This window comes from Ahaetulla prasina, chromosome 1 (assembly GCF_028640845.1).
Source record: "Ahaetulla prasina isolate Xishuangbanna chromosome 1, ASM2864084v1, whole genome shotgun sequence".
In the NCBI taxonomy this organism is placed as follows: Eukaryota; Metazoa; Chordata; class Lepidosauria; order Squamata; family Colubridae; genus Ahaetulla; species Ahaetulla prasina.
In genome coordinates this window covers 95,938,831-95,953,505 of record NC_080539.1, presented here as the reverse complement: position 1 = coordinate 95,953,505, position 14,675 = coordinate 95,938,831, and the positions used below count along the sequence as shown (strand labels likewise).

At 34.9% G+C, this 14,675-nt stretch overlaps 1 protein-coding gene across 1 annotated transcript in view; it reads right to left on the bottom strand.

Moving 5' to 3' along the window:
• SYNE1 (spectrin repeat containing nuclear envelope protein 1) overlaps positions 1-14,675 on the bottom strand; it is a 363,177-nt gene that overhangs the window by 262,114 nt on the left and 86,388 nt on the right. The window contains exons 15-22 of the mRNA XM_058172424.1: positions 12,133-12,229; positions 10,488-10,690; positions 8,333-8,497; positions 7,923-8,075; positions 7,230-7,373; positions 4,178-4,351; positions 1,724-1,882; positions 495-659 (exon numbers count right to left, since the gene is read on the bottom strand). Coding sequence (XP_058028407.1) covers positions 495-659; positions 1,724-1,882; positions 4,178-4,351; positions 7,230-7,373; positions 7,923-8,075; positions 8,333-8,497; positions 10,488-10,690; positions 12,133-12,229 — 1,260 coding nt within the window. The remainder of the gene's footprint in view (positions 1-494; positions 660-1,723; positions 1,883-4,177; positions 4,352-7,229; positions 7,374-7,922; positions 8,076-8,332; positions 8,498-10,487; positions 10,691-12,132; positions 12,230-14,675) is intronic.

Sequence of the window (14,675 nt, the reverse complement as noted above, 5' to 3'; positions counted from 1 at the left end):
GCAAGATGGCAATAAAAATCAATTCTGTATTATTGCCAAGAAAAATTGCACAACTGTGTCCATTTAATGGTCACAGGAATGAGGAATGACTAACCTCATTCCAATCTACTGTATGTTCATAATTTACGTTGTGGAGAAGAAAAATATTCAAGGACTCTCAAATTATACTCATAAACATTATTTCAAAACTTAACTGTATGTTAAGTATCTCAATAAACACACTGTAGAAACAAGTGCTGATTATTGGTATTTAAATCAAATAATTAAATTCAGTTAAATTAAATGTGCATTAAAGCAAAAACAAACTAATTCCTGGTTTTTGACGGAATGCTTTTGATCTCCTATTTTAACCTATAGCCCTGGTATTTCCAAGTAGTTTCCATCCTGCTGGGTTTTTTTGGCATTAACAGTTGGCTATGTGCCAGTACTTGCAATTATATTTTAATTAGCAATATGAAATATAACAGAAACATGCCATATAAAGTTATACTTACCGTATGTTTTCGGAGAAGTTCTTCGGGATTACCTTTTTCTTTTAGACAGCATTGGGCAGTCTGGAGAACATTTTCCAACTCTGTTCTAGATTCTTCAAATTTCTTCATCAGCCGACTATTTACCTCAACATTTTTCTTCCAATCACCGGTCTTCTGCACCATATCCTTAATAAATGAAAATAGGAAAAATCCTGCAATGCTAAAGATTTTGTCCTATATCCCATTTTGTGCACTAACTAAAATTATAATTTACACTTGAGTAAAAATATTGTGTTTCTTTATTTCTGCTTTACCAGAGATCACATCCCTGCACCCTCAATATTATGAGAAAAGAGAAATATCTTTTTGTTTTCCTTCAAGATTAAGTACTATCAGAAGTCAACAGTACTATGCTGACTTTGCATGCAGCCTACAATCTCTTGGGAAAGGCTTCAAACTATACTCCAAAGGGCTTAAATATCTGGACTTTGAAAACAACCACCAAAAATTCTAGTTGCTATTTCCTGTGTTTTTGTGTAACATTTTGCCTCATGAGGAGTTCTTAGGAATAAAAAAAGCTTACACACTCCTTTTTCTGATGTGACGTTAAAAGTGATAGATATTGTTCAAGATAAACAGAAAGGAAGAAATTCCTTTGTATGGAATCTGATGCTGACATCAAACATAGATCACAGGGACCCTCAAAACATATTGGGGTTCCCGAACAATTATCTGTATTTGCTCTTACATTGGACAGGCATTTCTCTTCTTCTGTAACTGTCTCAGCAAGATCAATTTAACAGTAAAAAAAACTGAGTAAGGAATATGCAAGAGAAAAAGACTTCGAACACCTGATATAACTCATCTTTTCTCTAAGATGAATACTGCCAAGTTCCTGAAAGCCTCGCTGACCCAGTATTTTTAAGCACTGTAAGTAACCACACATGATTTCTATCTTAATTCGTTTTTCCCAAAACTGAATTTGTATTGTTTTTTTTAAAAGTTTGCAATGATCCCTGAATATACCTTGTGCCTTTAGCTCTGCAGACCATGTCTTTGAATTTGTTACTTTTTGTATTGTTCTTTCTATAATAACATTTATCAGAGGCTATTTTGAATTACTGTTTTACTTCAGTTACTTTATCTTAATATCCATATACCTTAGTCAAATTGGCTTTTTTTTCCACAATTTTTTTCATGTTGGGAAATGTTAAAAATTTAGTGACAATACTGCAATTGAAAAAGATTACCTGGAAAGTAGCCTGCATTTCTACCACTTTCTTCTGAAGTACAGAAAAGCTGAAGTGATTTAACACTTTACTTGAAGCCAGAATCTTTGTGATAATTTGACTATTTCTTTCAATTAATAACAAGGCTTTTTTGCAGTGTTCTTGATAAGCTACCAAATCCTTTAAAAAGATGAAAATATTAAAATAAGCATATTTTGGACATTAAAATAAACAGATTTAAAAACTTTGCAATGTTTCTTTTATTTCTATTTTATTTTATTTTCTATAAAACAATATTTTTTTAATATGGTACAATAATGTTATTCTACAGCAACTTACTTATTGGCTATGATTCCATACCCAGATAACGTTTATTGCTTTGAATGATTCTTGAGAATTAGTACTGAAACAAATTTTTAGCTCTGTTCTTTTAATATATCATTTTTGAAAAAGAATAATTATAGTTGCAATTGAAATCCACAAAATGCCAATGTCTACTTCCAGACTGACAAGTGTTCCTTACAACAAGTAATTAAACCCTAGCATCTTAAACAGGTAATTTTTTAAAAATATTGTACACCAAGATGGAAAAAAAACACCTACACATTACTGGTACATTAAGTATTTATTTTTTGTAATCTAAGTCACTTGAAGATTTGTAACTTTAGCAAAACAGCAAAAACAAAAGCAATAATTGGATATACAGCAAACATACGTGTTAAAATATTTCAAATTCTTATTAGGAGTAACATAAGGTATAATCTGGAGTAACTGAAAGGTAAACCTGAATCTTCAATATTAGAAAATCTAATTAGAAAAAAATTACTTAGGGCCATGGATTATACTAGGGCCATATATGGGTAGTTCTCAACTTGATCCCAGATTTATGGTCATAAGTCATTATGGTCATTAAATCATCATAAACCATGCCCATTTTACAATTGTTGTTCAGCAAATGCTGCAATAATTAAGTGAACGTGTTTTATTCAATGGGTGTTTTTGCCAATTGCAGAAATCAGCAAAAAACACTGAACATTGTGGTCATGGACAGTGGGATACTGCAAATGACTATAAATACGAACCCGCTATCAATCACCCAAAACGCAATCAAGTGATGTGTGGGGGGGTGTCAGCCACTGGCCACTGGAACCTGAATATAAGTAGCTCTGGGAAGGTCCAACATAACATCAAATGTTGCTAAAGTACAGGTCATTAAGCAAGGACTATTTGTATGCATATAAACATTTCTAAAGAATAAGAAAATCTCCCAGACAAAAACACAATGTTGCTTTTAATTTTCTTTTGCTTCCTAAAATGATGAAATAAAAAAAAAAAAATTGAGAGCACAACCAACAAACAAGAGATAGTGAAAGGAAAAAATCTTAAATATAATTTAATGAATAGAATAAATTACATGTGACAAAAGAAACTAATTAGCAGATTAAAAGATTGATATTATAAAATGATATAATCATTTATCTTATTAAATTTAAAATATGCCACATCACATTGTGCCATCTTCTGATTTTTAGAACATAGAGACCTTTCGAAAACAGATCACAAACTCATATCCTGAATCAGGACTGGAAATTTATTTCAATTATCTAAAATTATCATCTACATTATAACCTAGGCTCAAAAGAGCCATAGCTTTTCATGAGATGAGAAACTCCATGTTTTAGGAATATAATTCAGCATCACATTAAGAACCTTAACTGGAATCTTTCTTCCAAAAATCATATTAATATATGATTTTTGGTCAATGTATGCTATGTCAAAGCAAGGCTATAAAAGAACAAGACCGAATCATATGAGTCTTAGAATGTTAATTTTTTTTTATATTGCCAATGTAAGACTTCTAATGTCCATCCCTTCTTGTGCATTCTTTGATGAGTCCGATAAACATGAAACAATATTTCCTGGTGAATTAATCCAATGTTTGAAAATATTAAAAATAATTTCACATTTTTAACACTTGGACACACTGATTCTTCAAAATTGAGTACTCTAATTCTTCATTCAGTACCTCATGAAACTGAATTATTAGCTTGAACTGCTATATCTAAACTAAAATTGCAGGTACTTTAGAGGATGTTCAAACATTCAGGTCACATGGGTTGATTAACATGTGTTTCAATTGTACCTTGCCAAGCGGATATTTCAGATAGATAAAATTTCAGTTCATAATTGCTTACTGTCTTTGGCAGTTCTCCCATAATCAAATCTTTCCTAGTCTCCTGAATTGCTAGAATCCCTATTTATGGAAACTTCTGCATGTCAGATATGGCTGTTGCTCCAATTCTATGCTCCCCCCTTTTCAACTTCCGGTTTAATACAGTCTAGTAAAGGGGAACAACGTGACTTAGAAATCACTTAACATTTTGTTGAAAGTTGAAAGTTATTCAAGAGACCAATTATTCATACTTTTTCTCCAAATAAATATTAAAACAAAACATATTTGGAGCATTCGCATACCTGATGTTGCTGCTTAAAAACATGAGCAGACTGGGCTTCAGGATCTAATACAGAAATAATTTCATTGATCTTGTCAAGAGATTCATGAAAACGTGTAATTTGTTTCTCTAATTCTTCAAGATGAGGAAGTAATTCTTGTGAATCAAAAAGCACAACTGGGCAGGTCTCCTTAACCTAATACCAACAGAAATATTTTAAAAACCATGTATGAAAATGTAACACAAATCTCTCACACACAGATACATACACTGATTAGATATGATTGTGTGTCTTGGTATATATGTGTATACCTGTCTGTCTATCGTATCTATTTAATGAAAGCTAAATCTCTTCAAGTATTAAAACAATTACCTAATTTTATGTTAATTTTCAAATTTTCAAAGGGCCGTGATAGCTCAGGCTGTAAGAAGCCTGTTATTAGAACACAGCAGCCTGCAATTACTGCAGGTTCAAGCCCGGCCCAAGGTTGACTCAGCCTTCCATCCTTTATAAGGTAGGTAAAATGAGGACCCAGATTGTTGGGGGGGCAATAAGTTGACTTTGTAAATATACAAATAGAATGAGACTATTGCCTTATACACTATAAGCCGCCCTGAGTCTTCGGAGAAGGGCGGGATATAAATGTAAATAAAAAAATATATATACTGTAGGTAGTCCTTATTTAACAACCAAAATCAGGACCAACATTTCAGTAGTTAAGGGAAGTGGTCTCTAAGTAAACTTGCAACTATGCTTATCTTTTACTTCAGCTTTCCTTTGTTTTACAGACCTGCGCAAGTTGGAAATTCAAGGATTGACTGTAATGTTATTTTTTCATCTCTGTCAGCACTGAAAGTAATTGCTAAATGACTACCTGGATAGCCAATATATCATTGATATATTTGCATAAATAAGATGTTTTTCTTATAGTATCAAGTGGTGATCGTATATAGCACCCCTAGTAAAATGAGTATCTTCCTTCTTTGTAGTTCCCACAGATTTGCTCTTGTGGGGGGAATGATTGGGTGAAGAATTCAGTGAATGTATCGAAAATATTTGCACAATATGCTTTTTGTTCATTCCAAGGTTTGCAGCCTTGTTGTATATGTGTGTGTGAGTGTGTGTGTGTGTGTGTGTGTGTATGTATGTGTATATATATATATATATACACACACACACACATACACACACACACACACACACACACACACACATGATACACATTTAATTCCTTCTTTTTCTTATTCTAGTCATCTTTATTTTCCCTTTTGTTTTTCCAAAAATACCTGATACGTTATGTATAATTGCAGTTCCTAAAGGAGCGGGCTGGTGGCAGCAAAGATGGATAGAAGGAATAATGTCTTCTGTAAAATAATTTCATATTCACATCTGAGAGAATATGAAATAAATTTAAGGAAGTCATTATTAGATAGAAGCAGTTGGAACATATTGAAAGTCTCTGGACTAGCCCTAAAGAAACTGAGAATGACAGAATAATTAAATGCAGGGAAGAGTTTAACTTTTTATTCGAGATGCTACCGCTAAATTTGACAGAGAAAGATATTGAAGGATATCAGAAAAAATTGGACAAATTTTGTAATGGTGGGAAAAGACCTAGATTAGTGAAGAAAATGTGGTATCAAAATCAAAAGGAAGGTGGATTAGGAATCCCCAAATTATTTAATTATTACTGTGCGTATGGTATCCGGATAGTGGTAAAAATATTTAAAGGTGAAGATAACTATTGGAGAGACTTAAGAGTTAAGGGATATAGAGAAATTTGGATCAAGGTGGTTTTTAGATAAAGCAAATTTAAAATGTGTAAGTAGAAGTTATTGGTTAAAGGGATTGAGTAAAATGTGGAATAAATTTGTTAAAATTTTAATTCCGGATATAATCTTTTTGGGGGAGACAATTGGAATTTGGCCGATTAAAAATAATATAAAACGTAATGAAGTGGTTAAAGAGGAAAATATAGAAATTATTAGAGATTGGATAAAAGTTATGGAAAATGAAAGGAGGAATAAAGAAATTATTGAAAAATTAGGGTTAAGTTGGTTTGAAAAAATACAGATAGAAAATGGACAAAAAACTAAGGAAAATTATTCGATAAATAGATGTGAAACTGAATTTGAATATTTAGTATCTCGGATTATGAAAGATGAAATTGGGCTAAAGGGACTCGTTAGTAGGGTTTATAAGATTATAAATTCTGATGAAAAATTACAAAGAGTGATGAGGACAAATTGGGAAAAAGATCTTAATATTGAAATACCAGAGTCAGATTGGAATGTGAATTGGAAGAGTAGAATTATGAGAACTTTATCTATAAGAATTAAAGAGCACAATTATAAAGTTGTTTGGAAATGGTATTTGACTCCAGTAAGATTGTCACAAATGGATAAAAAAATTAGTAAAAAATGTTGGAGATGTGAGATGGAATTGGGGACTTATGAACATATGTGGTATAATTGTGATAAGGTTAAAAAGTTTTGGCAACAATTGGAGAAAATGATATTTGAAACGATGGGGAAAGTAATAACATTGAGAGTGGAAACTATATTATTGCTGGTAATTAAGGAAATAGAATTAACAAAATATGAAAAAGAATTGATTAGAATTATGATTATAATAGGTAGAATTATAATAGCTAGATATTGGAAACTAGATGTGATTTTTAGAATAGAAGAGTGGAATTCTGAAATGTGGAAATTAGCTTTAAATGATAAAATGACATGTGATATTAAAATTAGAAGTGGTGTGTATAAAGAAGATATTTTCTGGAAGACTTGGAAACCATTTGTGGACTTTGCGCTTGGAACATTGGACGCTTCAGTACCTGTACCTCGAGAACGTGGATTTTGGCAATCATGAGGATATATCCGAAGACCCAAATCTTCCTTTTATGTATAGCACAAGGGTGTAATAATGTATTTTCTTTTTGTTTGTTAAAATAATAATAATAAAAAAAAAAAAAATGCAGGGAAGAAACATAAATCAATCCCAGCCTTATCTCTGGGATAAGAGGGAGGTAATTTAGGGTAATTTAAGAAATTACTTGAATAGTAATTACCTTGCTGAGCTGTCCTTTGATTCTCTGCATTCTTGCAAGCATTTCATTGACTTCTTCTTGTGGAATTTCCTTGGTAACCATTTGTGCTGTCCTTGTTAACATCTTGTATTGGGATTCCATAATGGGTGCTTTTTGTTTAATATCCTGTAATATTTTTGTTCCAAATAATTATGCGTAAAAATACAAGGCTTTTAAGAAATGGAGCTCCTATTAGTTGTAGGGGAGAAGACCGAGCCTTAAGAATTAGCATCCTTTCCTTCAGTTGCATTAATTAATGGCAGCTCATATTAAATGCAACGTATCATAACCATTTAAGGAGCATGCATATTAGGTTGCAAACTTTGAAGGTTTTTAATGCAATATTTTTGTGAAATTATTTTATTAGAACATTAATTAGAGATTCATTTCTATACTGCTAAAATATATATTTTTAAAAAACCAATGTTGAAAACAATGTGTTGGAAGGAGGTAACAATTCTATTTAAATAGTTCACACTGGAAATTTTTGTTTAACACTTAAGCACAGGGAGAGGCATATGATTTACAAAAAACAAAGAATCTTAAAGTCACAGCAGGAAAGTGATACAGCAGTTAAGAGAACTATGAGGATATTGCCTATGTACCTCCAAAAAGCAGAACAAGAATCTACAGCAGTGCTACATAGAAATAATGCCCAGCTTCTAATTAACTTGCCTCCATTTCTTGGACAAATAACTTTACATTTAGAAAGGACACTTCTAAACGTGTGTGGATTTTTCTCTTTACATCATCAATGAAAGCAGACAAGGCAGCCACTCCATCGAAATATTCCTTCTTTATTCTGTCTAATTCATCATCCCGAGCGTACTGTGAAAATAGATAAAACAATATAGAAGTAAGGAAGGGTCAGCAGAACATTAAACACAAAAGGGGCAAAAGTTTAAATTCCATTCAACATAATTCTATAGCATTCTTTGTATGAAATGTGGGTTTTTCCTTTCACACAGAAAATAGAATGAGTGATATACAAATCTTTATTTAGATTTAAAAATTAAATTAGTTATTAATATAATGCTGTGCAACAATGGCTTGCAACTATAGGAAGAAAGCCTCTGAGGACATACTTGTTTAACTTGCATAAATAATTCTCTCCATCGTCCATTTAGCAAGAGCAGTTGTTGTTTTAAATCTCTGGAAACAGTTTCATCACATGTTTCAATCAGAAAATTGCCAGCATCGTTCATTGCAGTATGTTGCTGAATCCATTGTGGTAAATGCCGGAAGAAATCCTAGGAAGAACATACGTAATATTGCTGAAAAAAATGTTGTAAATCACACTTATATGAATGTTTAATTTCACCCAATTTCAACTTATCATAAGCATGCAATGATCACTCTATCTTTTACACTAAATATTTCTCAGGAAATTAAACCACCTTTTCTGCTGTGGCCCCCATGCTATAGAATTTTCTCCCCACCAACAGGAGGACATATAAATAAAATAAACAAGTCACCTTCTCATTTGCATGGATACTCTCAGTTTACAGATGTTGGAAACAATGTTAACTATTCTGCATTTCCTATTTATGTATACCAGTGCCCCCCCCAAACTTTTGGGCACCAGAGACAATTTCCGTGGAGAGAGGTTTTTCTGTGGATCAGAGGAGGGTGTAGTTTTGTGTGCTGCCTGCATCCTGTGGATAGGGCTTTCCTTGTTTGCATGGCCCAGTTTCTGGTATGCCATGGACCAGTGCCGGTCCATGAACCAGGGGTTGGGGACCCCTGAAGTATACCTCAGCAATGCATCTGCTGTTATATTGAGCAGGGGCTCTTGTCCTGAAAGAAATGTGACTTCTTAAAAAATGTTCCTTTTATTTACAGGCAAATAGAAGTTGGAATATAACACAACAGTTTTTCACCCCCTAAGATGAAATCCCTGCCAATTTGCTTTAAAGATCAAATGCAAGCCCTTTAAAGTCTTGTCTGATGCTTCTGAACTTCAACTCCAAATAATTCTAGCTAGCAAGGTCACTGGTGAGAAATACTGAGATACAGCAATATATAGAGGAGCACAAGTTGCATATACCTTCCCTAAATGCTTTGAATCTAAAATACTTTAACAACTGTATCTCCTATATAAAAAAGTGCTTAAAATGTATGACATTATCAAGCGGGTTTGCTTCATTTTTATACCACTAACTAGGCATGAAGACAGTTTTTTTCAGTCTGCTTTTTAGCTTCTGGGCTAAAGGCTGAGGCTTAGAGAAAAAGAAGGAAGTAGTGGCATGCTGCACGCCCCTTTGGCCAATTGTTCTGACTAGTGGGGTCCAGGAGACACCTGCCCTCTGAAACATCTTGCCTCCCAACGTGAGGTTGGCCCCAACCTTTCATAATGGCCTACAAAACTGGCTCTGCAAGTTAGCTTGGGGCCCCAATGGGGGAGCATCATAGTGGAGGTGGTTGGTTAACAACATATCCCACCTCCCCCCCCACATACTCTGACCCACTCTCACAATCTATAATTGGATTGTAACGTTTGCCATGGTGGCACAGTGGTTAGAATGCAGTACTGCACTAAAGGTAAACATACATGCTAGTCGTTGCCGACTCTAGGAGGCGGTGCTCATCTCCATTTCAAAGCCGAAGAGCCAGCGCTGTCCGAAGATGTCTCCATGGTCATGTGGCTGGCATGACTCAACGCCAAAGGCGCACGGAATGCTGTTACCTTCCCACCAAGGTGGTCCCTATTTTTTCTACTTGCATTTTTTACGTGCTTTCGAAACTGCTAGGTTGGCAGAAGCTGGGACAAGTAACAGGAGCTCACCCTGTTACATGGCAGCACTAGGGATTCGAACCGCTGAGCTGCAGACCTTTTGATCGATAAGCTCAATGTCCTAGCCCATGGGCCACGGCGTCCTCTTCAGTAGTTCTGCACTACTACAGGCTAACTTACTCCAGGGGTTTGATCCTGACCAGCTCAAGGTTGACTCAGCCTTCCATCCTTCTGAGGTCAATAAAATGAGGACCCAGATTGTTAGGGGCAATATGCTCTGTGTGTATATGTGTGTGTGTATCTTTTATGACTGTAAGCCACCTAGAATTATCCTGTGATAAATTGGGCAGCCAATACATTTTATAAACAAATAAATAAAATAGTGATAGTCATATTTCAGTAGTAGAAGCTTACTGGGTTATGCTGAGACAGTTACTGCCTCTCAATTCAACCTGTTTCCACAGTTCTTGGATATAAATCTAACAAATACATGGTAAATTACTTACCTTTTTAGCATGTTCAGGTTGATTCAACATTTTTTCAGCATCTTCCAGCCAGGCCTGCAGAATGGCGACTGTATTGCTATATCGATCCCAATTAGAAATGACTTCTTCTAACATACTCCGAACACTTCTCACTTCAACTGACAAGTGCCTCCACTGTGTTGTTGTATCGTTCATGAACTTCGTAATGTTCTCTATTTCTTCCGCTGAAATATAGCACTGAGGCTTTAACATAAATCTTGCATCAAATGAAAATCCCCATATAAAATAACATTAAGAAGAAACAAACTCTAATAGTAAGACCATCTTAATACAAATAATTAGTCAAGTACAGTTTCATGTATGTTATTTTAGTTACTCTTAAGTCATGCAACGTTGACATTATCCCTAACCATACAGCAATTGTGAGAAACTATTTCGTGAAGCTATTCATTGTTGATAAATGTATCCTTTACTATTAAATGTAATCTTAAGATCAAGAAACAAAAGTATATCTTTAGTTGCATTTTACACACACACACACACACACACACACACACCAGAATTTGCCAAAGTGATCAATATCGATCTCCAAGAGTCAATGGGAATATCCAAAGGGTTGATTTTACTTTAGTAACATTTATTAATTTTCATATAATAAACACTTGGGGACTGATCAACAATCTAAAACTTCATGAAGGGGTCAATGAGCTGAAGAATTTGGAGACCCCTGACATGCATGCATAGATATTTAAGCCTAGCAGCACCTTACTGCTGCCCTGTGCAATATTGGGGAAACAAAGTCCACAGTGATTAAGCATTCCCCCTAGATTATAAGGGGCATTAGTAGCTAAGAAGACTGTGCATTGTATTGGGAAGCCACTTTGCAAAGTGAAGTGCCATGGGAAACGTTCAAGGAGCTAAAATATCTGCAGCCAGAAGGTTTGGCATGGCTACTCCAAATATTTTCTCTGGTTGCCTTCACACATCATTTGTTTCACTGGTGGCCCAAATGGAGGAGTTATCTGTACATGATTACATCTGCAGAGATAGCTGGGATAGTCAGCTGTGATGATGTAAAGCTGCTGTGATGAGCCTTCAGGGACACACACTGGTTTGACATGGCATAAAGTAAAGCCAATCCATTTTGCAAAGAAAGGCTTCCAAAATCCTTTGACAATCTCTAGTGTTCTTTCCCAGTCTGAGGTAGAGCATTTGTGGCCAAAATGATTTGACTCACTGCAAAGATGGGATGAAGAGCATGGCCTTCATCACCTAAAGAGATGGTTGCAACTGATCAAATAAGAAAACGGGAAACAGAATAAACAAACTTTCAAAGTGGAAATTAGATTAACGTTGAAGTCAGTGTTGATACACATCATAAAAGGCTACATGAAATCTAAATATTTTATACGTAATTGGGGCATTAGTATGACATTCAGATACGTATTCTAGCATGGTTATAAATTCCACATCCATAAAAAAGAACGTTAGAAAATGTTTAGCACATTAGGAAAGGATCATTGCTCTGTAATGTCTTCATGTGGTTATTCATGTCCTCTGCTCTCATACACATGGCTTCCAATTTTATCATTTTCCAAATTGCTTAGCAACAGCTCTACTTGATCTAACAATAAGAATAATGCTGAACAAATAGGCTTCTACTTACGTGAGCCATTAGCATTGGCATACATCTCAGCTGCTTTTTTCAAGATCTGGTATGTAAGTTCATACTGCTCAAAAAATTTGTTGTTTTCTATAACAGTCTGAAAAAGGAGAAGAAAAATGAAATCTCCAATAAGATAAGAAAATAGCCCTTAAAAAGTTTATATACTTATTTTCTTGCAGGTTCATCTTACAGATCTTTTTTTTTTAAAAACTTTATTATATATATTAAACTTTTTATAAATTTTATCTTTCACTTTGAGAAAAATATGTGCAAAAATGTCCCTGCTATTAACCTCACTGTCACCACGTCCATATTAATTTATAGAAAACTAACTAAGGATGATGTGGAATTATAGTAGAACAAATTAATCTATGAAATCCAGTTTGGGCTAGTAATCAAACCGTTGAACTGGGGGTAGGGATACCTGCACTGGATAGAAAAGTGTACTTGATGCAAGTCATTTTCTCTCAGCCCTAGGAAGAAACTGCCTAGAAAACTGCAGGGAATTGTTGATGCAGTCACCAAAAATAAAGACTGACTCAAGGACAAAATCATCATCATCATAAAACAGCTTAAAGAAAACCTGATTAGTGATCAGTTTTGCTCATGAAGGTCAATGAAGATGTTAACAGCCACCAAAGTTGCCAGATAGAGAAACCTACCAAATGAATCTGAGATTATCTACATGCAAATTATGCTTTCTATTACTAAACAAGTTTCTCATACACAATCTACCATATTTTTCGTTCCATCAGATGCTCCTGACCATAAGATGCACTTAGGTTTAGAGGAGGAAAACAATTAAAAAAAATCTGCCTCTGCCTCCCAGCGTCCATCCGGTATTCATCTGGCTAGTGTCCTTGCAACAAACAGCCAACAGCCTGTCTCCTCCATGTCTGTTGCCTCCACTGGGGAACACTGGAGCCTTTGCAGCTGAGCAGCTGATCGGTGGTTGGATCAGCGGTTGCATCAGCCTCCTGGAATACCACTGATCAGCTGTTCCATGTGGCGGGGATCACTGCCACTGTTCACTGCTGCTGCCTGTCGCCCATATTCGCTCCGTAAGGCACACAGACATTTCCATCCACTTTTTTGGGGGGGAAAGTGCATCTTATGGAGTGAAAAATATGATAATTATAATTCAGCAAAATTTATGTCTGATAGCTAGGCTCCCAGGTCTGGACTGCAAAATTAGAAGGGAGTAAACAGTAGCAGCTTCCTGTATCACTTTGTTAACCTTAGTGGTCATCCAGATTTTTTTTTCAGACTGGTCTTTTAAACAGAGATAAGAATATGTTTCTTTGTCCTGATGAGTCCATAGGCCTTACAAACAAGACACAAAAAGTGTGACATTATTTTCCGATTGCATTTTTACAATTTAAATATTTTTAGTAAAACATGCAGTAGCTAATGCAGCAGTCATTTGGCCTTATGTTCAATTGCACTTGAACCTATAAGATGGCCTTAACATTGATTGATTGGCTCAGGATACAAATGCTCAAAGAAGACAAATTAGCCAGACTGATACAAATACAAAATCAAAAAAGTTGTTATGAAGCCAGAAAAATTAAAGAAAAGACAAGACTATCCTGGAGTGATGGAGGATGATGGTAACAAATCTATAAACCTACAAAAAAGACCAGTCACTTATTCTAGTTATTCAGATAAATGAAACTTTGCTCTCTGATATAGTGTCCTTTTTTGCCCCTTACAGGACAGAGAGATTGCTTAAGCTATCTTATCTTGAGTTGTTTTTCTCTGCAGCACAGCACTTCCTTAAAAAGACCTAACCCAAAGTTCATAAACTCAGCTCTGTGACTTTAATTAGTGGATTAGAACCCTCCTGCCAGCTCTCATTGCAGCCTGAAACTGACCAGATATTAATCAGTTTCACCCAGAACCTGTTATCAGGCAGACAAAATTTGATCTTAAATGCAGCATTGTTTAGAAAATGATTTTTTTATCATGGTATCTATGAATGGTTGCTAACTAAAGTAGTTGCTAAATGAGAAGCATTTGAGAAGATTCCTGTGCATAGGTTTTTAGCAATAGATCAGTTAACTTGAACCTTTGTACTTTCCACGCCTGACATCCTCTCACATAATACCAGCAGCTCTTTTTCTTAAACCCTCATGCAAAAGCTAAGCAAAGCATATGAGCATGCATCTTAATTCCTTCTCTTTCCCAAAGTGTATATACAACTCCAAACTTTTTCCCTTCCCAATAGCTCATTTAGTAGAGAAAGAAGGTTGTTAGCAGCATGCAGTCTAATTTATGTAATATGTGGTTTGACCCTAAGGCCACAGGAGGACGAGAGCTTAACCGAAGAAACAAGTTTCATACCTGTTTTGTGCACTTTTAAACCATACTGGCACAGATAAACATTAAAATAAAGATATTTTAAATCAATCTGTAATATTTATTTTTAAGATCTAAATCAGTTGCAATAATAAGAAAATAAAATTAATCTTTTCCTTTGAATATACTTGGCAAAAAGTTCAAAGCAAGCTGAAGATTGTGATACAACAATGCATACTCTGTGG